The following is a 24,649-nucleotide window of genomic DNA, read 5'->3' on the forward strand; positions in this document are numbered from 1 at the left end:
ACTAACTGGGAGAGGCAGACACAAATGGAGTATGCTATTTCTCTGTAGCTTTCCCTTTGGGCCTCTACGCCATGCCCATGAGGACTACTGGAGACAGGGCAGGGGACTGGAGGGAGCATCCCTCTTGTGGGTTGGGGATTGGGGTGGCTAGTGACAGGCATGCAGATGGTAATTGAAACTACGAAGAGGCCAGCAAGAAAACTTACTTCCCTGGACCTTTCTTGAATATAAAGAAGAAGCTTAATGTATTGTGGAGGGGCAGGAAAATCTTTCCTTTCTAGTTCTCAGGAAAAGATCACTTCTTTTGAGGGATGAATAGAAGCAAAAGACTTTTGTTGCTGGGAGAGGAGAAGAAACTCTTTTGCGCCCAGAGCCCTACACTGATACAAAGCAGAGTATCAGTGGTTCTGATACCACTGGAGAAGAGACAGGAAACTCTCTGACCCACAGATTTTAAAGTAGAATTTTGGTGTCAGTGTAATTTGAGGGGTAAAAATGTCAAGAATGTCCCATCTAGCATCACAGGGTCTGCCTAAGTCTGAGGCTGGACCATGAGAACCAAGAACATCCTCTGTCCCCACCAAAAACTTAGCAATGAGAGAAAAACAACAGCAGTCTATTGCTGGGGAGCTCTTCTGTGGTACAGGTGTTCAGGGCTTGCTGCTTACTGAGGGTGGAACTGGACATTGAGAAATACCCTCTACCACTCCTGGCCGCCTACCATGGGAAGAATTAGAAATCTATGATGAGTGGAAGGTGTCTAGTACCTTCAACCCAGCTCAACTATTGAGTAGACTGACTCACTCCCCATTCTACCTAACAGCCTAGCAATATGGTAAATTCAAATTCAACCATAGAAGTAATTGTATTATATTATAATATTAATAATTACAGGTATATTGTCTAAACCTGCACTATTTAAATTGGTATCAACTAGCTATGTGTTGCTATTGAGCAATTAAAATTAGGCTAGTGCAGCTTTATTTGTACTTAAATTTATGTTTGAAAGTAAAAAATGTATAAATTTGTATATTGATTATATTATGAAATAAAATTTTGAATGTAGTGGATTAAGTAAACCATGTTATTAAAATTAATTTCACCTTTTCAAAAAGCATTTTAACATATCTACCAGAAAATCTAGTATTACATATGAGGTTAACATTCTCTTTTTATTAGATAGAACTGTCCTAAATACTTCAGTTAAAAGACAGAGATTTTTAGATTGGAAAGAGAAAGCAAGACGCAACTCTGTGCTGTCTGTAAGAAACCCTTTCACATGTAAAAACGTAAGTGTCTGAAGGCCAAAGGATGGATTAAGTATGCCACACAGACACTTAAAAAAAACTAAAATGGCTATTTTAATATCAGACAAAAGGGACGTGAACACAAGGCATATTGCTTGGAATATAGAGGGACATTGCATGTAGTCAGATGGTTCAGTTTATCCAGAAGACAGAGCAATCCTAAAAGTTTTTGCACCTAATAACAACAGAGCGTCAAAACATGTAAAGCATAAACCAAAAGAAGTGAAAGGAGAAATAGACACCTTTACGGTGACAGGTGGAGACTTTCAGATTCCTTTACCAGTCATTATTAGAACAAGGAAACAGAACGTCAGTAAGGATACAGAAGACTTGAACAACCAACTTGCCCTGATTTATACTTATTGAAATTTCACCCACGAAGTGCTCACGGAATACACAGCAAGAACGACCATATTTGGGTCCGTAAAACAAATATCAACAACTTTCAAGTAAATGAAATCATATAAAATATGTTCTCTGATCACAACAGTACCTCCTCTAGATCAATAAAAAAAGGTATTTGCAAAATTTCCATTTTTTTGACACTGAACACACTTGTAAGCCCTACAGTTCAAAGAAAAACATCACAAAAGAACATATAATATATTTTGAATGGAACTCACTGCAAATGCTAAGTGATATCCTAGAAATCTTTTAGGATTTATTTACCTGATTTACCTGATAAACCAAGACATTGATTTATCACATGTCTTCAGAAACAGCCAAAGGGCTGAATCCTCCAGCTGCAGCTGGTTAGGAATGGCTGAGTACATGCTCATAAATGTTGATCAGCAACTGTCGCTACAGTCCTAAGTTTATTTTTCTCTGTGCCTTAGTTTTTTCCCCCTAGATCTCTCCTATTACCTTCTCAGCTAAATCAAACTAATATTTATGGATCATCTATTAAGCATAAGGCATGGGCTAGGTGTTTATGAAATTACGAAGATAAGAGCTTTTGATTTGAAGGAGTTTGTATTGTAGGCATTATGTACCTATATCTGCTGCCTAAATCTGACTTGCAATTCATCTTTTTCTAGAGCTTGTTTAAGACAGTATTTTACCAGGCAAATTCTCCCTTTAATTCAGCTAATACGTTTGTTCATTATGCCTGTAAACGTTGAAGGTCTTGGGTCTATGCCATTCCTCATTTTTAGGGCTCACTGCTGATCCTGGCACTCTGCTAATGGAGACTTGAATTAATTTTGGACAGACGTGTTAAAAATATGTCCTCTAGCTTGGTTTTGAGTTTTTGCTTCTTGGAGTTTCTGTTTCCTTTTATCCCAATGGACAATATCACTGTCTTTTCCCGTAGTTATCACCAGAAAAATCACACATAGATGGCATTTAACAAATTGCAGCTGTTGAAAAAGATGCACTGAAGAACATAAGCATAGAGTACTTTGCTGAGCCATTATATTGTGCTGGTGATAAACTCTACTGTCTTACAAATAATCAGTTTTTCATCCATATGTCAACATAGACAGTAGAATCACATCTTCTTTTGAGATTAGATATTAAAGTCAGCTAGTAAAGTGAAAAATATCACATGAAGTTAAAACTATTCCTAAATTTCCCAACGTCAGCATTAACTCTTTATGACATGGACGAATGAAGGTTAAATTGCTATTAATTTTTTTTCTGGGCATTGTTTTTCTTGAGAAGTGGAAGGCAAAGCTATTTTGAAGATGAGGTGGGGAATAACAATGAATGAATAAAGAGAACTTTTTCTATGTCTCAACCAAAGACCTACACTTGAATTTGAGCAGGGTAAATAGGAGTATCCATTCATTGTCCCCAAACTGAATTGCTTAATATGAGAATACATGCTCTGGAAAAAATAGACAAGTTATGATGACATTATTAAGTAACATAGCAGAAAATTACACCTTCCAATCATGAATTTGAAATTGTCACTCAGTCTCAAAATATACTACTTCATTGAGATTTACGTTTTTTGGTTTAAAAATATTTTTGTTTAACACAATGTAAACAGTAAACATCAAACTTCAGCAAGATGCTGTACTCTTAATATAGCATAGAACTTTGAATCAATGTCACTTGGCATCAAGGCAAGAGATTTTGCCATTCTGGGTGGACTCTCTCCATTAGAGCCCCACAGGAATATACTCTAAGAAGAAACACGGGACAATATTACACATGATGCTTACTTGTTAACACAGTGATTGATCTGGATGGCTTGGTCACCACATTTCCATTTACCACTACCAGAGTGATTATATAATAAAGGCCATGATAACTGGCCTTAAAAACAACAGGAGGAGGCAAAGTGCTGTTGAATTCCTCAAATTCGAAGAAATAATTTTTGGATTCACCAGTTATCTTCACAACATACACAGATGCTGGACTGATGACGTCCGAAGCTTCTAATGAGACAACGATGTTATTATCATCTCGGACAGTTACATGGAAAGCTGTAGCATTCTGTTGAACGGAAGAGAAAAAACGAGATGGAGGTTATATTCAGATAATTTGCAATAAAATTATACTAAGATAATTTTTACGTATTATTTTATATCACAAACTAATGTTTATGAGAAGCCTTATTTCTTAAAATAGAGTTACATAGGTATTTTAGTTACACAAGGAAAATAAGAAAGAAATTATCCCCTTAGGACTCTAATGATCTTCTCAGGGTTTTACTTTGAGGATTTTTTTCCGTTGAAAAGATGCCTGCAGTTTGTGGACAGTGTCATGTAATAAAGTAAATAAACATCTTGCATGCCAGGTGTCGTGGCTCACGCCTGTAATCCCAGCACTTTGGGATGCTGAGATGGGAAGATCTTGAAGTCAGGGGATCAAGACCATCCTGGCTAACTTAGTGAAACCTTGTCTCTACTAAAAATACAAAAAATTAGCAGGGCATGGTGGCGCATGCCTGTAATTCCAGCAGCTCAGGAGGCTGAGGCAGGAGATTCACTTGAACCTGCCCCAGGGAGGCGGACGTTGCAGTGAGTTGAGATTGCACCACTGTACTCCAGCTTGGGTGACAGAGTGAGATTCTGTCTCAAAAAATAATAAAATAAAATAAAAAATCTTGTGGAGGAGTAAGTAATGAATGAGTCATTTTGACACTCAAGTTCTAGGGAAGTTCTTTGTTTCAGCTGTGCTGGTAAAGTTTCACGGTTTAAAGAAATATACTCTTTTTACTTTAGAGGGAGTGATGCTAGGAGAATATATCAAGGCGGTTCTTTCCTCTCTTCTCACCTGCTAGTTCTGAAAATTATTAAAAAGTCAGGATTGGGAAACTGGTGTTGATCCTTGTCATTAAAGATTAACCAGCATAATGTCTTAAAGACAAAGGAAGCTATACTAGTGAGGAAGAGACCAGACGGTAGGGCTGCAGATGTCTATGGGAAAATCAGCAGTTGATGGACTTTTTAAAAACTTTACTCCCCTTTGGGCGGCCGAGGCGGGTGGATCACGAGGTCAAGAGATCGAGACCATCCTGGTCAACATGGTGAAACCCCCGTCTCTACTCAAAATACAAAAAATTAGCTGGGCATGGTGGCGCGTGCCTGTAATCCCAGCTACTCAGGAGGCTGAGGCAGGAGAATTGCCTGAACCCAGGAGGCGGAGGTTGTGGTGAGCCGAGATCACACCATTGCACTCCAGCCTGGGTAACAAGAGCGAAACTCTGTCTCAAAAAAAATACTTTGCTCCTGGTCTCCAAATATGTGTTTATGGACAATGCTTGAAAAGCCATCCATGTAATTAATTGGTTTAAGTTTTCCTTCCCGATTCTGTCTCAGACTCCGCTGACGGAATTAATCTTTCTTTCCGGTCTCAAGACTCATGTACTTCGTACCACATGCTTGTGTTTAATTTATCTTCCAGGTATGCAGCGTCCTGGGTGAGTAAGTTATTCACCGCACTGAGCCTCAAATTTCTCTTATATAATAGCAGGATTAAAAAAAATTGCTGAAACTTGTTAAGAATCTACAGGGATCCAGTCACTATGCCAGGTGCTCCATATATAAAAACATCTCATTTAATATTGAAAACAATCTCATGAGATAGGTGTCATTATTTTCCATCTCACTTTGTAACTGAGGAAACTGAGGCTCTGAAAGATTAAGTCGCTCACCCACGGTCACAGGTACAAAAAGTCAGCCTAATTATTGTTCCACATGTCCATCTATCTTCCCCTCTTAAGTTCCTAACATCGAGTCTGTCAAGTTTCTGTTACACCAATGAAGGAATGGCTGACGGAATTAATGATATATGGGCATTTGCCTCTAGCACATGACTCAATTTATTGATTTAGGTTTTATTATACTTATTTTTATTTATTTATTTATTTATTTATTGAGACGAGTTTCGCCCTTGTTACCCAGGCTGGAGTGCGATGGCGCGATCTCGGCTCACCACAACCTCCGCCTCCTGGGTTCAGGCAATTCTCCTGCCTCAGCCTCCTGAGTAGCTGGGACTACAGGCACGCGCCACCAGGCCCAGCTAATTTTTGTATTTTTAGTAGAGACGGGGTTTCACCATGTTGACCAGGATGGTCTCGATCTCTTGACCTCATGATCCACCCGCCTCGGCCTCCCAAAGTGTTGGGATTAGAGGCGTGAGCCACCACACCCGGCCTTATTATTCTTATTTTTAATAGACACATAACACTTTTACATCTTTATGGAATACAGTATGATATTTTGATACATATATACATATGTAATGAGCAAATCGGGGTAATTAGCATATCAATCATATCGAACATTTATCATTTCTTTGTGTTGGGAACATTCAAAATCCATTCTTCTAGCTATTTGAAAATATATGATAAAGTGTTAATATAGTCCCCCTATAGTAATAGAGCGTTAGAACTTACTCCTCCTGTCTAGCTGTACTTTTGTCTCCCTTAGCCAGCCTTTGGCTGTTCCCCTCTCTCTCCCTTCCTTGGCTCTAGTGATGACTTCTGCTAGAGGAACTTGTAATTGCTCTACTTCTATGAGAGCAACTTTTTTTAGCATTCACATATGAGTAAAAATGTGGTATTTATCTTCTTGTGCCTGGGTTATTTCACTTGACATATTGTCCTTCAGGTTCATCCACGTGGTTGCAAATGACAGAATTTCCTTTTTATTTTAAGGCCGAATAACATTCCGTGTGTGTGTGCGCGCGTGTGTGTGTGCATGTGTGTGTGTGCGTGTGCGTTTGCGTGTGTGTGTGCATGTGTGCGTGTGCGTGTGTGTGCGTGTGTGTGTGCGTGTGTGTGTGCGTGTGTGCGTGTGCGTGTGTGTGCATGGGCGTGTGTGTGCATGTGTGTGTGTGCATGTGTGCGTGTGGGTGCGTGTGCGTGTGTGCGTGTGTGTGCATGTGTGTGTGCGTGTGCGTGTGTGTGCGTGTGTGCATGTGTGCGTGTGCGTGTGTGTGTGCGTGGGCGTGTGTGTGCATGTGTGTGTGTGCATGTGTGCGTGTGCGTGCGTGCGCGTGTGTGTGCGTGTGCGTGTGTGCGTGTGCGTGTGTGTGCGTGTGTGTGTGCGTGTGTGTGCGTGGGTGTGTGTGTGCATGTGTGTGTGTGCGTGTGTGTGTATGGTGGTGTATATATACACCACCTTTTCTTTATCCATTCACCCTCTGATCGACATTTAAGTTGATTCAGTATCTGGCCTCCTCTGGAGTGCTGCAATAAACATGGGAGGGCAGAGAAATCTTCAACATACTGACTTCCTTTCCTTTGGATAGCTACCCAGTAGTGGGATTGTTGGATCATATGGTAGTCCTATTTTTAGGTTTTTGAGGAACCTCCGTACTGTTTTCCATAATGGCTGAACTAATTTACATTTCCACTAACAGTTTAACTTATTGATTTTGGTATCTCACATATTGTCAGCAACCAAATGAAGCATACGATACAAATCCCTATCCTACAACAGGCTTTATAGACCAAAAAATAGACTGGCTTTTTCTTCTTATTTTATTTTTTAGAAATCCATATTTGACAGGTCCTAGTACTTACAGTGAATGTGTGGCATAAGCAAATTTAATTCTGTCTTAATATTTAATAGACTAAACTGTTTTCCTCATATTCTCACCATACTAGACAGTAAGTCCTCTAAGATCAGGGACTGCATTTTATTTCCAGCTACATCTTCAGCTCTAGGACCAGTACTTGGCATATGCTAAGTGCTTTTGATGTGGGTGATCCTAGGCAGATTTCTGTAATATGAGCTAGACATTAAGAATAAACATTTAGGAATAGGAACAGCTCTGGTCTGCAGCTTCCAGAAAGATAGAAGCAGAAGGTGGGTGTTTTCTGCATTTCCAACTGAAGTATCCGGTTTATCTCACTGGGACTGGTTGGACAGTGGGTGTGGTCCACGGAGGACAAGCTGAAGAAGGGTGGGGCATTGCATCACCCTGGAAGCGCAAGGGGTTGGAGGATTTCTCTCCCCTAGCCAAGGGAAGCCGTGAGACTGTACCAGGAAGACTGGTGCATTCTGGCCCAGATGCTGCACTTTCCCCACGTTCTTTGCAACTGGCAGACCAGGAGATTCCCTCCGGTGCCTACAACACCAGGGCCCTGAGTTTCAAGCAGAAAACTGGGCAGCCCTCTGGGCTGACACTGAGCTAGGGCAGGAGCTTTTTCTTTTTCATACTCCAGTGGCACATGGGATGCCAGAGCCCTTCACTGCCCTGGAAGGGAGGGCTGAAGCCAGGGAGTCAGGTGGTCTGGCTTGGTGGGTCTCTCCCCCACAAAGCAGAGCAAGCTAAGATCTGCTGACTTGAAATTCTTGCTAGCAGCACAGCAGTCTGAGGTTGACCAGGGCCAATCAATCTTAGTCAGGGGAGGGGCATCCACCATTGCTGAGGCTTGAGTAGGTGATTTTACCCTCCCAGTGTAAACAAAGCCACTGGGCCAGACACTGTGCAGTTCAACAATGCCTCTGTGGCCAGACTGTGTCTAGACTCCTCCTCTTTGGGCAGGGTATTTGTGAAAAAAAGGCAGCAGCACCAGTCAGGGACTTATAGATAAAATTCCCAGCTCCCTCAGACAGAGCATCTGGAGGGAAAGGGTAGAAAGGGGCACAGCTTCAGCAGATTAAAATGTTCCTGCCTGACAGCTCTGAAGGGAGCAGTGGATCTCTCAGCACAGTGTTCAAGCTCTGATAAGGAACAGACTGCTTCCTCAAGTGGGTCCCTGACCTCCAGGTATCCTGATTGGGAGACACCTCCCAGTAGGGGCTGAAAGACACCTCATACAGGAGAGCTCTGTAGCATCTGGCAGGTGTCCCTCTGAGACAAAGCTTCCAGAGGAAGGAACAGACAGCAATCTTTGCTGTTCTGCAACCTCTGCTGGTGATTCCCAGGCAAGCACGATCTGGAGTGGACCTCTTGCAAACTCCAGTAGACCAGAAGCAGAGAGGCCTGATGGTGAGAAAGAAAACTAAGAAACAAATGTATAGTACCTACATCAACAAGAAGGATGTCTACTCAGAGACCCTATCCAAAGGTCGGCAACATCAAAGACCAAAGGTAGATAAATCCACAAAGATGGGGAGAAACCAGTGCAAAAAGGCTGAAAATTCCAAAAACTAGAACACCTCTTCTCCTCCAAAAGATCAAAACTCCTTGCCAGCAAGGGAACTAAACTGGACAGAGAATGAGTTTGATGAATTCATAGAAGTAGGCTTCAAAAGGTGGGTAATAACAAACTCCTCCAACTAAAGGAGCATGTTCTAACCCAACTCAAGGAAGCTAAATACCTTGAAAAAAGGTTAGACAAATTGCTAACTAGAAGAACCAGTTTAGAGAACATAAATGACCTGATGGAGCTGAAAAACACAGCACGAGAACTTCATGAAACACACACAGTATCAATAGCCAAAGTGATCAAGCTGAAAAAAAGATATCAGAGTTTGAAGATCAACTCAAAGAAATAAAATGAGAAGAAAAGATTAGAGAAAAAAAGAGTGAAAAAAAAACTGAAAAAAGCCTCCGAGAAATATGGACTATGTGAAAATACAAATCTACATTTGATTATTGTACCTGAAAGTGATGGGGAGAATGGAATCAAGGTGGAAAACACTCTTCAGGATATTATCCAGGGGATGTTCCTCAACCTATAAAGGCAGGCCAACATTCAAATTCAGAAAATACAGAGAACACCACAAAGATACTCCTTGAGAAGAGCAACCCCAATACACATAATTGTCAGATTCACATAGGTTGCAATGAAGGAGAAAATGTTAAGGGAAGACAGAGAGAAAGGTCAGGTTATCCACAAAGGGAAGCCCATCAGACTAACAGCAGATCTCTTTGCAGAAACCCTACAAGCTAGAAGACAGTGGGGGCAAATATTCAGCATGCTTAAAGAAAAGAACTGTCAACCCAGAATTTCATATCCAGCCAACAAAGCTTTCTTCTTCCTCAGTTAACCCCAGAACTTCCAATTCCATGTTGGGTTTGAGTGCCCCTCTAGAGGAAGGGCTGGTTCTATACTTAAATTGATTCCCAGGGCTCTTTCTAAAGAAGCAAAAGGGGCTGGGGATGGAAGTGTCTGAAGGTTACAGTAGCAACAGATGCCTTCTTCCCTTTCATAAGTAAGTTTTTTATTCTTCATCCTCACCATCTCAGGCTTTACATATGGAATCCCTAGAATAGAGGGGTTGGGGATCTTCCCTTGCTCTCTGCAGTGGGTGATGGTGAGAGAAGGGTATGTATTTTTAAAAATTAAATTTAATAATAGGCTACTCTGACCTCCTTTTGCCTGTGGTTGTGGTCTGTGCCATTTGGCTCTTTTCCACTGTTAAGGTGAACAAAATTATCTTACTGCTTATTCTCCCTTCCCCATGCCCACATGCATGAACAAAAGTTCCTAATCCTTCAAAGGAAAAACTGATCTTAGATTATTACCTGTATAATGTAAATTGGGATTAACACCAATACACACTAAGACTAAAACAGAGATATAGACTAATGGAACAGAACAGAGGCCTCAGAAAGAATGCCACATAACTCAAAATAATAAAAGCTATTTACAACAAACCAACAGCCAATATCATACTGAATGGGCAAAAACTGGAAGCATTCCCTTTGAAATCTGGCACTAGACAAGGATGCCCTCTCTCACCACTCCTATTCAATATAGTACTGGAAGTTCAAGCCAGAGAAATCAGGCAAGAAAAAGAAATAAAGGGCATTCAAATAGGAAAATAAGAAGCCAAATTGTCTCTATTTGCAGATGACATGATAGTATATCTAGAAGACCCCATTGTCTCAGCCCCAAAACTCCTAAACTGATAAGCAACTTCAGCAAAGTCTCAGGATATAAAATCAATTTGCAAAAAATCACAAGCATTCCTATACACCAATAACAGACTGAAAGAGAGCCAAATCAAGAATGAACTGCCATTCACAATTGCTACAAAGAGAATAAAATACCTAGGAATACAACTTACAAGGAACATAAGGGACCTCTTCAAGGAAAACTACAAACCACTGCTCAATGAAATAAGAGAGGACACAAGCAGATGGAAAAACATTCCATGTTCATGGTTAGGAAGAATCAATATCGTGAAAATGGCCATACTGCCCAAAGTAATTTACAGACTCAACGCTATCCCCATCATGCCACCATTGACTTTCTTCACAGAACTGGAAAAAACCACCATGAACTTCATATAGAACCAAAAGAGAGCCTGCATAGCCAAGTCAATTCTAAGCAAAAGGAACACAGCGGGAGGCATCACACTACCGGACTTCAAACTATACTACAAGGCTACAGTAATCAAAACAGCATGGTACTGGTACCAAAACAGAGATATAGACCAACGGAACAGAACAGAGGCATCGGAGTCAACACAACATATCTACAACCATACAATCTTTGATAAACCTGACAAAAACAAACAATGGGGAAAGGACTCCCTATTTAATAAATAGTGTTGGAAAAACTGGCTAGCCATGTGCAGAAAGCAGAAACTGGACCCCTTCCTGACACTTTACACTAAAATTAACTCCAGATGGATTAAAGACTTAAACATAAGACCCGGCACCATAAAAACCCTAGAAGAAAATCTAGGCAAAACCATTCAGGACATAGGAGTAGGCAAGGACTTCATGACCAAAACACCAAAAGGATTGGCAACAAAAGCCAAAATAGACAAATGGGACCTAATCAAACTCCACAGCTTCTGCACCTCAAAAGAAACAGTCACTAGAGTGAATCGGCAACCAACAGAATGGGAAAAAATCTTTGCAGTTTACCCATCTGACAAAGGGCTGATATCCAGAATTTACAAAGAACTCAAACAGATTTACAAGAAAAAAACAAACAAGCCCATTCAAAAATGGGCAAAGGATATGAACAGACACTTTACAAAAGAAGACATACATGAGGCCAACAAACATATGAAAAAATGCTCATCATTACTGGTCATTAGAGAGATGCAAATCAAAACCACATTGAGATACCACCTCATGCCAGTTAGGATGGCGATCATTAAAAAATCTGGAGACAACAGATGCTGGAGAGGATGTGGAGAAATAGGAACACTTCTACACTGCTGGTGGGAGTGTAAATTAGTTCAACCATTGTGGAAGACAGTGTGGCGATTCCTCAAGGACCTAGAAATAGAAATTCCATCTGACCCAGCAATCCCATTACTGGGTATATATCCAAAGGACTATAAATCGTTCTAGTATAAGGACACATGCACATGAATGTTCGTTGCAGCACTGTTTACAATAGCAAAGACCTGGAACCAACCCAAATGCCCATTGATGATAGACTGGACTGGGAAAATGTGGCACATATACACCATGGAATATTATGCAGCAATCAAAAATGATGAGTTCGTGTCCTTTGTAGGGACATGGATGAATCTGGAGAACATCATTCTCAGCAAACTGACAAGAACAGAAAATGAAATACCGCATATTCTCACATAGGTGGGTGATGAACAATGAGAATACATGGACACAGGGAAGGGAGCACTAAACACTGGGATCTACTGGGGGGAATAGGGGAGGGACAGTGGGGAGGGGGAGCTGGGAAGTGATAGCCTGGGGAGAAATGCCAAATGTGGGTGAAGGGGAGGAAGGCAGCAAAACACACTGCCATGTGTGTACCTATGCAACTATCTTGCATGTTCTGCACATGTAGCCCAAAACCTAAAATGCAATAAAAATAAATAAAATAAAATAAAATAAAAAGTTCCAAAAAAAAAAAAGAATGCCACATAACTATAACAACCTGATCTTTGACAAACCTGACAAAAACAAGCAACGGGGAAAGAATCCCCTATTTAATAAATGGTGTTGGGAAAACTGTCTAGCCAGATGCAGAAAGCTAAAACTGGATCTCTTCCTTACACCTTATACACAAATTAACTCTAGATGGATTAAAGATTTAAACATGAGGCCTAACACCATAAAAACTCTAAAAGAAAACCTAGGCAATACCATTCAGGACATAGGCATGGGCAAGGACTTCATGTCTAAAACACCAAAATCAATGGCAACAAAAGCCAAAATAGATAAATGGGATCTAATTAAACTTAAGAGCTTCTGTACAGTGAAAGAAACTATCATTAGAGTGAAGCAGCAACCAACAGAACGTGAAAACATTTTTGCAGTCTACCCACTGAACAAGGGCCAATATCCAGAATCTATGGAGACCTTAAACAAATTTACAAGAAAAAAAAATCTCATCAAAAAGTGGGCAAAGGATATGAACAGACACTTCTCCAAAGAAGACATTTATGCAGCCACCAAACATATGAAAATAAGGTCATAATTACTGGTAATTAGAAAAATGCAAATCAAAACCACATTGAGATACCATCTCACACAAATTAGAATGGTGATCATTAAAAAATAAGGAACAACAGATGCTGGAGAAGATGTGGAGCATCTTTTACAGTGAATGCTTTTACACTGTTGGTGGGAGTGTAAATTAATACAATTGTAGAAGACAACGTGGTGATTCCTCAAGGATCTAGAAATAGAAATTCCATTTGACCCAGCAATCCCATTACTGGGTATATACCCAAAGGATTGTAAATCATTTTATTATAAAGACTCATGCACACGTATGTTCATTGCAGTGCTATTTATGATAGCAAAGACTTGGAACCAACCCAAGTGCCCATCAACAATAGACTGGATAAAGAAAATGTGGCATATATATATATATACCATGGAATACTATGCAGCAATAAAGCAGGATGAGTTCATGTCCTTTGCAGGGACATGGATGAAACTGGAAACCATCATTCTCAGTAAACTGACACAAGAACAGAAAACCAAACACTGTATGTTCTCACTGATAAGTGGGTATTGAATAATGAGAACACATGGACACAGGGAGGGGAACATCACACATCAGGGCCTTGGGGGCACAGGGCTAGGGGAGGAATAGCAAGGAGTGGGGGGATTGAGGAAGGGATAGCATTAGGAGAAATACCTAATGTAGATGACGGGGAGATGGATGCAGCAAACCACCACCTTGACCTGTGTATACGTATGTAACAAACCTGCACAATCTGCACATGTACCCCAGAACTTAAAGTATTTAAATGAATTTTTAAAAAAAGGACCGGACTAAGTCAGGCTCATTCATCTGTAGAATATTTTTAAAGATAGTTGACATTTTCAGCCACAGCATTTCACCAGCTAAGATTTGAAATTAATAGACTTCTATTAGTAACTCAAGCAATTGTCAATACCCTTAATATGACTAGAAAGGTCCCGGTTACTATCATAGATGCTTGATCTCTTTTCCCTTACTATACTTTTAAAACCTATTATCTGATGATCATAGATAGCCTGGCCTCCTGCACCAAATCCAGACATATTGCATTGTTAGTGCTTCATGACCTGTGTACAGGCTGCCTTCCAACTTTGCTCTGTCAGAGTCCCAAGGAGGTGTGGAAGCAATAGTGGGTGTGAAAAATCAATTGAGAATGTGTCAATTTTCTTGGCCACCAGAAGCACAGAGCAGCTGGGTCATAATTGTCCCCTGCTTGGTGGAGCAGGGCAGTACCTGCAGTCCATGAGCAAGCCCTGGGCACTGTGCATGGGTGAGGAGAATTTGCTCATGAATGTAGTGGTGGGTCAGAGCTGTGCGAGAGATACCCATGCACCCAGAGGTTCCAGACCTCAAAGGTAGTTGGGATGCCCTCCCACCCCGGTGATGGTGTCAGGGAGGCTATCAGCACAATGTGTGCTTGTGATGGACAGACCCAAAGTGCAGCGGAGGTACTTGACAGTCCTAGTGAAGTCATCAGCACCTGTTTTGGTGGGTTACTTTGCCCAAGGGTGCACCTGTTCTTGCCACTTCCTCCCCATTCACTCTGAAGGCTAGCTCCTGCTCCTCCTTAATGCCCCCACACCCTTGCTGGGGCAGCTAATGCAATGGTGCTGGATCCTCTCTTTACTAGGAGCACTCATTCTTCCTCTGGCATCATCAGCTTACTTTATTGTGGAGAATATGATGCATTTCCCAAGCAAAGCAAAGAGCCCTCCCTCTGGCCTTCCTAAGCAAAACAAAGATCGCTCCCACACCTCATGGTGAATACATTGCCCCGATCAGGCAGGGAACACAAGTAATATGTAGGTTGGCCTCAACATCACCTGCCTCATTATCTCCCCTTGCTCTAAAAGAAAATTCATCAGCATTGAAATGCTTCTAAAATTCTGGCAGTAAAACAACAGCAACAGCAACAACAAATTAGACCCCAATTAGCTAGTGCACCTGAGGTCTCCAGCAGTACTTCTTAAACTTCTCATTTTTCCCCATCATAGTACCCTTCTCTCTTTAAACCTCTCTCTCTTCAGATTTCATTTTTTCTTCTCTATCCTTTTGCTTTCTTTAGAATCCTCTATAGACAGACATTATAAGAGGAGGTTTGGAACAGCTGGGATGTCCTCACTGGCTAGAGAAGACTTGGGTACGAGGAAAAGAAAGAGTAATCACACCCATGATAGAAGTTACTAATTGATATTGAACTGATACAAATCAAGAACCTACTAAGGACCACACAGTCTGCTAAGTACTGGGGATCCCAAACACAATCCTGCCCCCAGGACCTGCAAGTCTGGTGGTGGTCAGCGGTTGTTTATTCATGAAATGTTTAGTAAATGGGGAATCTGGATTATAAATATGCTTTCAAATTAGCTGAGAGCTGATGGAAAAATCCTTTTATTTTTAACCTATTGGAAAATTTGACAAATTGCATTTCATTTTTCGTGACAAATTTTTTTTTATTATACTTTGGGCTCTGGGTTACATTGCATGCACATCATAAGTACATACATGCCACATCCCCTGCCCTCCCCCTGGCCCTCACCTACATCAGGCATTTCTTTTGTTGTTATCCCTCCCCATCCTTCCCTCCCCCGCTGTCCCTCCCCTCCCCTCTACGTCCCCACCTAGCCCAGTGAGTGTTGTTCCCTTCCCTGTGCCCAAGTGTTTTCATCGCTCATCACCTGCCTATGAGTGAAAACATTTGGTGTTTGCTTTTCTGTTCTTGTGTCAGTTTGCTGAGAATGACAGTTTCTAGATTCATCCATGTCTCTATCAAGGACATGAACCCATCATTTTTTATGGCTGCATAGTATTCCATGGTGTATATGTGCCACATTTTCTTTGTCTAGTCTATCATTGATGGACATTTGGGTTGATTCCAGGTCTTTGCTATCATAAACAGCACTGCAATGAACATGTGTGTACATGTGTCTTTTAACAGAACAATTTATAATCCTTGTGGCAATTCCTCAAGGATCTAGAAATAGAAATTTCATTTGACCCAGCAATCCCATTACTGGGTATATAACCAAAGGATAAACTTTTCATACTAGATGTACTTTAGGAATTATTTTGAATCTCAGAATTTTTGTATTTCAAAGACCTAAAAATAATGATCATTACTAACAAATCTTACTGTCCACAAATATAAATAGAAAACGTCTACATATTGTGCTTCATATCTGCAAGTTGCATTTTTAGGAGAAAATATCTATCTGTTATTCCTTATTATTCACTTTTCACATAGATAGTACTGTTTGGTGCATAATGGGAAAGCGAATTAAGCAAAATGGAGACAAATCAGACACTGAGTATCCAGTAGCACTGAAATCTGGCTTTTGGTTCTCAGTGATTACAGCAGACGGTTCACTAACTCAGAAAACAGTAAGTTTATCGGCATCAACTATGTAACTATTAAGAATTTTTTCTCTGTGTTTCAGCAGCCAATAACTGAAGGTGGCTGTGATAATAAGGAGAGGAGTAAACAGACTCGATTTTGTAAAGTGTTTAAGAAATATATATATCTAATGTGTTTCATGATGCTTCATAGGCAGTAAAATCATCCAGAGAAAGGGACTAATCTTCCAAATGCTAACGACAGCTTTGGGGATGATTGTATCAGCCATGAAAATAAGCATTGGCCGATGCACTACCAGGGTGCCAAAAATAAATCAGAGTGGGCTAATCAGATTCAGTTGGTGCGACTAATGAGAGGAAGGCAGCAGGCCAAGTGAGATGTAGGCAGTGCGCCTGAAAGCAGTGTCATCTGTGCGCTTGCTTTCTACTCTGTCTTCTTTACCTTAGCTTTTCCTGGAATCAGGAAAAAATTCTGCATGTACACTGCAGGCATGTAACCCCTGCTGAGAAGTAGAGCAGGAAGGGACAGTTAAAAGGGATAGAAATTGATCTGATAAATGCAGGCAAGTCCAACGGTGATTTGCTTGGTTCCTGTAAAAAATATGTTAAAGATTTTTTTAAGACTAACTAATATATTGCTTGACTCTGCAGGACAAATATTTTTGCTGAAATTTCCTTTACATAACAAATTTAATAAAGTGATTTCTCTGGTCCAGCATTCTCATTTTACGCTTGAGAGAACAGTGGTGCAAATGTCACACAGCTAATTGATGTCAGGACAAGGTCTAGGATCCATGTATCCTTATGTCTCTTGGTACTTATCGTTCCATAACCAGTGGGGTCATCTAACTGAGGCAGCAAAAGGGGCCTGGGCACGTGGCTTTAACGAGAAGGGGGAGCCCAGGAGCCGTGACCTGTTCTAGAAGCAGTCTTGTGGGAGAGAACCTACTGGAGACAGAGTGGGGCGCACTAAAGAAGAGAACAACACGAGACGAGTCCCTGGGGTGTGGGACAAGGACAAGAACTGGCCAGAGATATGTACCAGTGAGAATTGAAAGAAATCTCCCACCATCACTGACAAATACAGCACTATTGTCTATGAATCCGCTCGTCTGGACCAGGCTATGTGCTAATTTGTTTACATGTGTTATTTCATTTACTCCTCACAGCAATCCTCATAAACAAGTGTTCTTATCTTATCTCAATTTTACCGAGACAGGCTAAATCATTTGCTTAAGAGCAAAGCAATAGACTTGAGATCAGAAGGCCTGGGTTTCTATTCTGCCTCTGGAGCCTTTAACTCTTGAGAATGAGGGGAAGTCCAAGGATCTCTTAACTTCATCTTCTTAATTTATAAAATAGGGCGAATTCCCAAAACTCATGGAATTTTTGTGAGGATTAAATGTCTTTTGCAAAAGTGCTCACCATATAAACTCAATAAATACTAGTTGTATTTCAGACGTTATTGTGTTTTAATTTAGTTTTGAGTCACTCAATGTCTTTTAAATTATAAACCTTTGTTTAACTAATTTCCGAACACTATGGAATTCTGTAATTACACTCACTGGATGTTTTGTTCGCAGAGCCCGGGAGAGCTATCCATTTGCTAATTCAGGAACACATAAGCATGAACTAGGTGGCAACCTGGTAGCAGGTTGTGAGCAGAGGCGCATGAGTACGACGGGTACTTGAACTCTAGGAGCTCACTCTGTAGTGAGAGGCAAACTCAAATACACAGGATCTGAAGTGCTATTAGTGATTGAATTTAAATAACAAATTGAATTTAAATAATATTTAGTAGTCCAGATGATACCTACTTCTCTGCCTGTCTGAAGTTCTCTCTGAGCTTGCACCTTCTTATGCGACACTGCTTCTTTCCCACTCTAAAGCAAATGAGGTTCCAATGAGGGTTGCTCATCATCCTACCCCACCATTGGGTCTGAGCAGGCACCTTGAAGCAGTCTAGGGGAATCGTGGCACCTGGTGCCCTGTGACACACATGTGGACCAAGCCAGGCCATCCAGAGTGCTTCCTCTGACATTTTATAACTAGAATTAATGGGAAGGAGCTCTTGTTCCTTTCTGGCTTTAAGAATGCATGAATGCAGAGCTGAAGTGTGTGTAATTCCTGACCCATAAAGATAGTTGTTTGTGGTAGATTCCCTGATTTGATCTGAGGCCCTGGTCACAGTCATCCAAAGTCCCAGCCACTGTGCAGTTTGGTGACACGAGTGAATAAATCCCAATATATTCCTTAATTTGCTTGATCTAGACTTCCAAGATTTGCATCCAAGTATTCTGGCCAATGTAAGAGAACCGACTGGTGCCACGGACATGTAGACAAGAAAGCTCTCAATTCTGCTTCTGCAGATGGGTGTGATGGAAGGTTTCAGGAAGCAAGTGATGTTTCAAAGACGCTCATGAGTGCCTAGGGAACCCAGGTTATAAAAGTCTCTTGTTAGTAAGAGGGAAGAGGGTCCACAGACCTCTAGAGTGTTTAGATCAATGGCGAATACTCAGAGTAGAGCGTTGGTGGCCCAGGACCAGATGCGCCTTGCTAAGGAGTTTGGATATTTTTTAGGCCAAAGTAACTCATGAACTGCTGCAATGCAGAAAAGTGATAGGATTTGACTGCAGCTTATCAAGACTTATGTAATTAGGAGTATGTAGAATAAGTGGCTGACTGGGTTGATGTAAAGCCAGTAGACAGTAGGAAGGGTTGCAATAGCTCAGGCAGGTGAGATGCTGAGTCAGAGCCAGTGCCGCCAGCACCAAATCAGCCTGCATGACGTACATCAGAGTATGGTCAGTGCTTACGAAACTGACCCAATCAATGATCAGACTTACGAAAATCCTGTGCTCAGATTACCACCTAGAAGGAATAGGCTGCTCAGTTCTTTTAAATAGTAATATTAATGACGTCTGGTGGTTACAGAGCACTGATGGCCATGACTCTCTGCAGACAATATATAATGCATCCACTAAGCATCCTGTCAGGCTCTTAGGAAACCTCTTCCACCTGGGTATTCTTTCTTCTCAGTTCCTTCAGGAAGATGAAAGTCCCAGAGCTACACTTCCGAGGCTCCTCCTGACACTTGGCTAGAATTATTCACAGCTCTCAGAAATGTCAGATCGGAATCTGTCTGTTGATCTCAAAAGCCAGCGATGGCCTCTGTCTAATCTTCCATTATTTTTGCAGCCATTCCTCAGATACGTTTTAGGCAACAAGCATGTATCAGAAACAGAACAGAACACTGGGCATACCCTCTATTTGGGAGTAAAGAGGAAGACAGGAGCTAAGAGCCTTTGCCCTTCCTAGAATTGTGTCTGACCAATAAAAATAGCACTGATGATAAAATAAGGATGATGATGATGACATAACAGAGCATCCACTGACATTGTACTTATTGTGTGCCAGAAACTTTCCTGAAGTTCACATAGAAGGCTTTTAAATGCTTGTTGAATTACAATATTTACAACCGGCTATGTAATACTAGACTTTTTAATACATATCCTAAATGTATCCTTTCGGGTACAGTATGTCAGTTCTCTACTCCTGTGAGATCTGGTGCCTGAGCCCAGTTCATGCTCAGCCTTTCTGGTGTTAAATGATCAGATTCAGGCTGGAGTGCCATGGCCAGATCTCAGCTCACTACAACCCCCACTCCCCAGGCTCAAGCTATCCTCCCACCTCAGCCTCCCAAGTAGCTGAGACCACAGGCATGCACCACCAAACCTGCTTTTTTTTTTTTTTTTTTGGTATTTTTTGTAGAGGCAGGGTTTCACCATGTTGCTCAGGCTGGTCTCAAACTCCTGAGCTCAAGCAATGTTCCCACCTCAGCCTCCCAACAGATACATTCTTTATGGTTTCAGAATAAGGAAGACTCATCTCTTTTGCCTGTTGTTTGGTAAAGGGACTCCCAACTCCCAATTACTATCCAGTAGGTAATGTATAGGTGAGAGGCAGCCAGGTGTAAGAGGATGTTACACAACTGGAGGATGCATACATTGTTTAAGAACACCATTAAAAAGCACAATGACAACAAAATAAAGCTATGCAGCCAGAGAAAACACATGTTGGCCAAAGAAGAAAGTACAGCCCAGCCTACAGGCTGCCAGATTACAGCCCTTGCGTTCTTTGCACCGCCGTTTCCTCGACCATTGCTCATCTTCTTTTTTTTTCAGTTTCTAGATCATACGCCATTTTCTTGGCCCAACCAGATTGTAGGTGATAGCTAAAGTCGTCACCAATTAAGCATTAATTTAAAATAAATACAAATGATATTATCTTATCAAGTTGCCATATATGTGTGCATGTGGAAAACGACAGTTTGATATATATATAATAATGTGGCAGTTATTTCCTGACTTCTAAAATGAACTCAAGGGTGGCTGCTCTGCACAACTCCTAATTTTGAAGATCAAACAACACATTTGAGGAAATAATTCAACTGGCCAGTCTTAAGTGAAAAGAAACTGTTGTGCCAAAGAGATGTGCTAAGATTTTATGTGATATGTACGGTAAGAATAATCATCACATATCAAGTTTTATTTTAGAAAGTACTTTCAAATACATTTTCTCCTTCGATCCTCAGAACATTCCATTAAGTTATTATCTCAATTCACAGAAGAAGCAACTGATGTTCAAAGAATTAAATGGATTTCTCAAGGCTACCCTATTATTTGTGGAGGAGCATACACTCAAGGCAATTCTTATACTACAGATTTTGTGACTCTGTTATACCACGGTCCCCAGACTGTAAGATCCTGGAGCCGAAATGATTTCCCAAATGCCACCTTTCACATCTGTACTTAATTGGTGGCAAACTCCCTCAGCACAAACTGACTCATTCTTCTAGAATATGCTTGATAAATGCTCAAAAAGTATAGCATCATGAAAAAAAAAAAACCAGAAATTTGGAGACACAGAGACCTGGGTTCAAATCCCATTTAAGTGACAGTCTCTTATTTTTATTCTTTGAACCTCAGTTATTTAAGGTAAATCATGGAATACTAAAAGCTTATTATGACAGTTTATTTGGGGGTAGGGACACATGAAATCATTTGAGACATAATTTTAGAAGCTGTATTTTTTTTTTGTCAGGACACTAATGCCATGATTCTTATTTGGTTCAACAACTATTGTGACTTTCAGTCTATTTATCCAGTAATCAGTGTTACTTCTCTCTGTGGCATCATGAACAAGAGCAGCCAGTATTTCATTTCCTCATTTTGCCTGCAAATGACAGCCAGAGCTCACCTGTTTGACTGAAGGTTACCATGGAAACAGTTTTAGGGCCTACTGTGCTGAGAAGTTTAAAAATCGGGAAGCTGTGCTTGGCTGGTGACTGACTGGGTAGGAGGTCAGCCACAACCCAGGAAGCCATAAAATACGTTTGTTCTCAACAGTTCAATCAACAGGCAAATTCTAAAATGATGCAACATTCTTCTGGCATAATTTGTTATGAAAAACAAGGTTCCTGACAGGTTCATTCTGCCTCTGAAACAAGTTTTATTTTGATAAAATGAAGTACCCACAAATATTATTTTGTCTGACTTTGTTATTTCCCATCCCTCTTTTTCATGCTCAACAGTATTTAGAATTTGAAAATGGTTTTACCCCGGCAAGTTGTGAAAATGTAGCTGTCCCACTTATTGAAAGATAACGTGAAAGACGGTGGTGCTAATCATTTATTTTGGAATGGATGAGTTCAGTCAAATTTCCCCACAGGCATGAAATGTCAATCCAACTGTGACATCAGTTAATTAAATCCTGATGATAGTTAACAAGAGTGCAGCCTACTTACAAAGCTCACAGCCTATTTAGGCGGTACACTTGTGACCTTTGCTAAGCACTGCCCTTTAACTCCCCTTCTTGTTGGGTTGTTAATATCAGCAGCAACAAAATTGTCAGAGCTTTAAAGCAAATAGTTTAATGAGCCCTCTACCTTTATTCACTAAGGTTTTCTGGGTCTTCTGAAAGACTGATTCCTATATATGCAGAATAAATTAAAGCCCAGAAGTTAAGGGAGACTAAGCACAATACTTTTACACAGATGGTTGACTCCACGTGTAGCTGCTGTATGCTTCGTGCTGAGAATATAATAGTTTAGACAAGAAATCTGGTTTCTGTCCTAGTGAATGGTGTTTTGAGTCTGTGGAGAGAAAGGAAATATATTCTTTTAAATAATTAGATAATTGCAAGTGGAAAAAGCATTGTTAAGAAATACCTGATGATCAAGGAGCTCCTAGCAGGTGGCTCCAGAGAAAGTGCTCGTTAGGCAGAAACCTACAGGCTGGTAAGAGTTGACCTGATGATGAGTTGGAGAAAGAACAGAACCTATGGACAGTGAATGTGAAGACCTGGGTGCTGGAGAAAGCACAATGTGGATGAGAAACCAAAATAACATTAGAATGGCCAGTAGAGGAGGCATTATGGGAAATTTTGTAGACCTTTCTAAAAAATTTAGAGGCTGAAGGAAATGGGAAGCCACTTATGGATTATTTGGCAGGGGAGTGGGATGATCTGATTTACATTCTGTAATAGAAGCAAAAACTTTATGGTGTTACTTTCTGGGTCTGGAATTCCTAATGTGGGTGGAAACTTTTATTGGCAAACAAACAAAAACTAGATATCCAAACAGAGATTCAAATCACAAGATATCTGAATAAAGAATAAAGAAATCTGGAATAAAGAAAGGGTATAAGAGCCCCAAGATGGTATGATGCTGGGATGAAGAAGGGACAATCTATAAGAGCCCCAAGATGGTATGATGATGGGATGAAGAAGAGACAATCTATAAGAGCCCCAAGATGGTATGATGCTGGGATGAAGAAGGGACAATCTATAAGAGCCCCAAGATGGTATGATGCTGGGATGAAGAAGGGACAATCTATAAGAGCCCCAAGATGGTATGATGCTGGGATGAAGAAGGGACAATCAGCCAATGTGAATATCCAGACCGTGAGGAAGGCAGAGGGCATTAAAGACTGGAAATGCCTAATGCACTATTGGAATTCACATTCTGAATATCAAATAGTTCTCCATCTCCCCGCATCCCAATGTTCACTGAAGTCTGCTTGCTTACAAATGCTTTGTATGAGTGGATCATCCATGGAACTTGTAGAAGGTGCTGAATTTCACCTGGATGTGTTAGGTCACAGAAGCAGTTTATGGAAGTTGGCTCATGAAGGAAGAAGAATTTATAAGAATGAACGTTTACACCAAGTTAACAAAAATCCCGAGGGGCATTTGGATTTCCATCGAAGTGGAATGAAACTTTAAGCCAGTCTCAAGAGTCAAGGGGCAGGAAGGTCCTTCTGGTTAGAGTATGGCTAATTGGTTGGTGAGTACAGGTCACAGTGGGTGTGACTGCATTACTCCAGTCGAGAAATGATGGCCACTAGGACTAGGGTAGTATCATGTGGAAGTCGGAAGGCATATCCCTTAGCACTGAGTCACTTAAGGATGGATTAGTTGTGAGTTGGTTGCAGTGTTGATTTGACACACACACACACACACACACACACACACCTCACCCCATATAAGGGGAAGACTACAGGAGAGCAGATACTAGCAGGGAAGGAAAAAAGGTGACATACATCATTAGTTCAGTTTGATATATACAAAGTGTGAAATGCCTGTGGGCATCCAAGTGCCGATGCTAAGTAGGTGATGGGATACATGGATCCAAAATTGAGAAGAGATGTCTGGACCTAATATTTGGAAGCGATTGACTCAGAGATGAAGCTATGAGAATCAAAGAAGTTGCACCTAGAGCTTACTTTTATTAAGAGCCTACTTTGTGTGAAATCCTTTTCAGGCATTATTTCACTTAATCCCCTTAACAACTCCCTGAAGTAGATATTACTATTCGCACTTTTCAGATTAGTAGTTGAGTCTCCGAAAGATTAAGTAATACATCTAAGGCCACACAACTTTAAGGTGGTGGCTATGGGAGTTATCTTCACATTCCTTTGATCCCCAATGCCTACGTATTAACATTGACGCTGCACTCCCTGCATTTCAAGTTTGTGTCACGGATGATTCCTTATTTATTTTCAATCAAGAGCTATGAATATCGCTTTAAGATCAGTCATTTTTATTACATGAGCAGTTACAGGGCAATTGGCTTAGTGGAAACAGTAGTGATTTAAAGACAAATAGAGCTGAAAATGAATGTTGGTTCTATCGCATACAGATAAAATGTCTC

The 24,649-nt window shown here is 40.8% G+C and overlaps 1 protein-coding gene across 1 annotated transcript in view; it reads right to left on the reverse strand.

The window, feature by feature from the left end:
* PTPRO (protein tyrosine phosphatase receptor type O) overlaps positions 1-24,649 on the reverse strand; it is a 287,340-nt gene that overhangs the window by 118,069 nt on the left and 144,622 nt on the right. The window contains exon 2 of the mRNA XM_035255268.3: positions 3,476-3,749. Coding sequence (XP_035111159.3) covers positions 3,476-3,749 — 274 coding nt within the window. The remainder of the gene's footprint in view (positions 1-3,475; positions 3,750-24,649) is intronic.

This window comes from Callithrix jacchus, chromosome 9, assembly GCF_049354715.1.
Source record: "Callithrix jacchus isolate 240 chromosome 9, calJac240_pri, whole genome shotgun sequence".
NCBI classification, from domain to species: domain Eukaryota; kingdom Metazoa; phylum Chordata; class Mammalia; order Primates; family Cebidae; genus Callithrix; species Callithrix jacchus.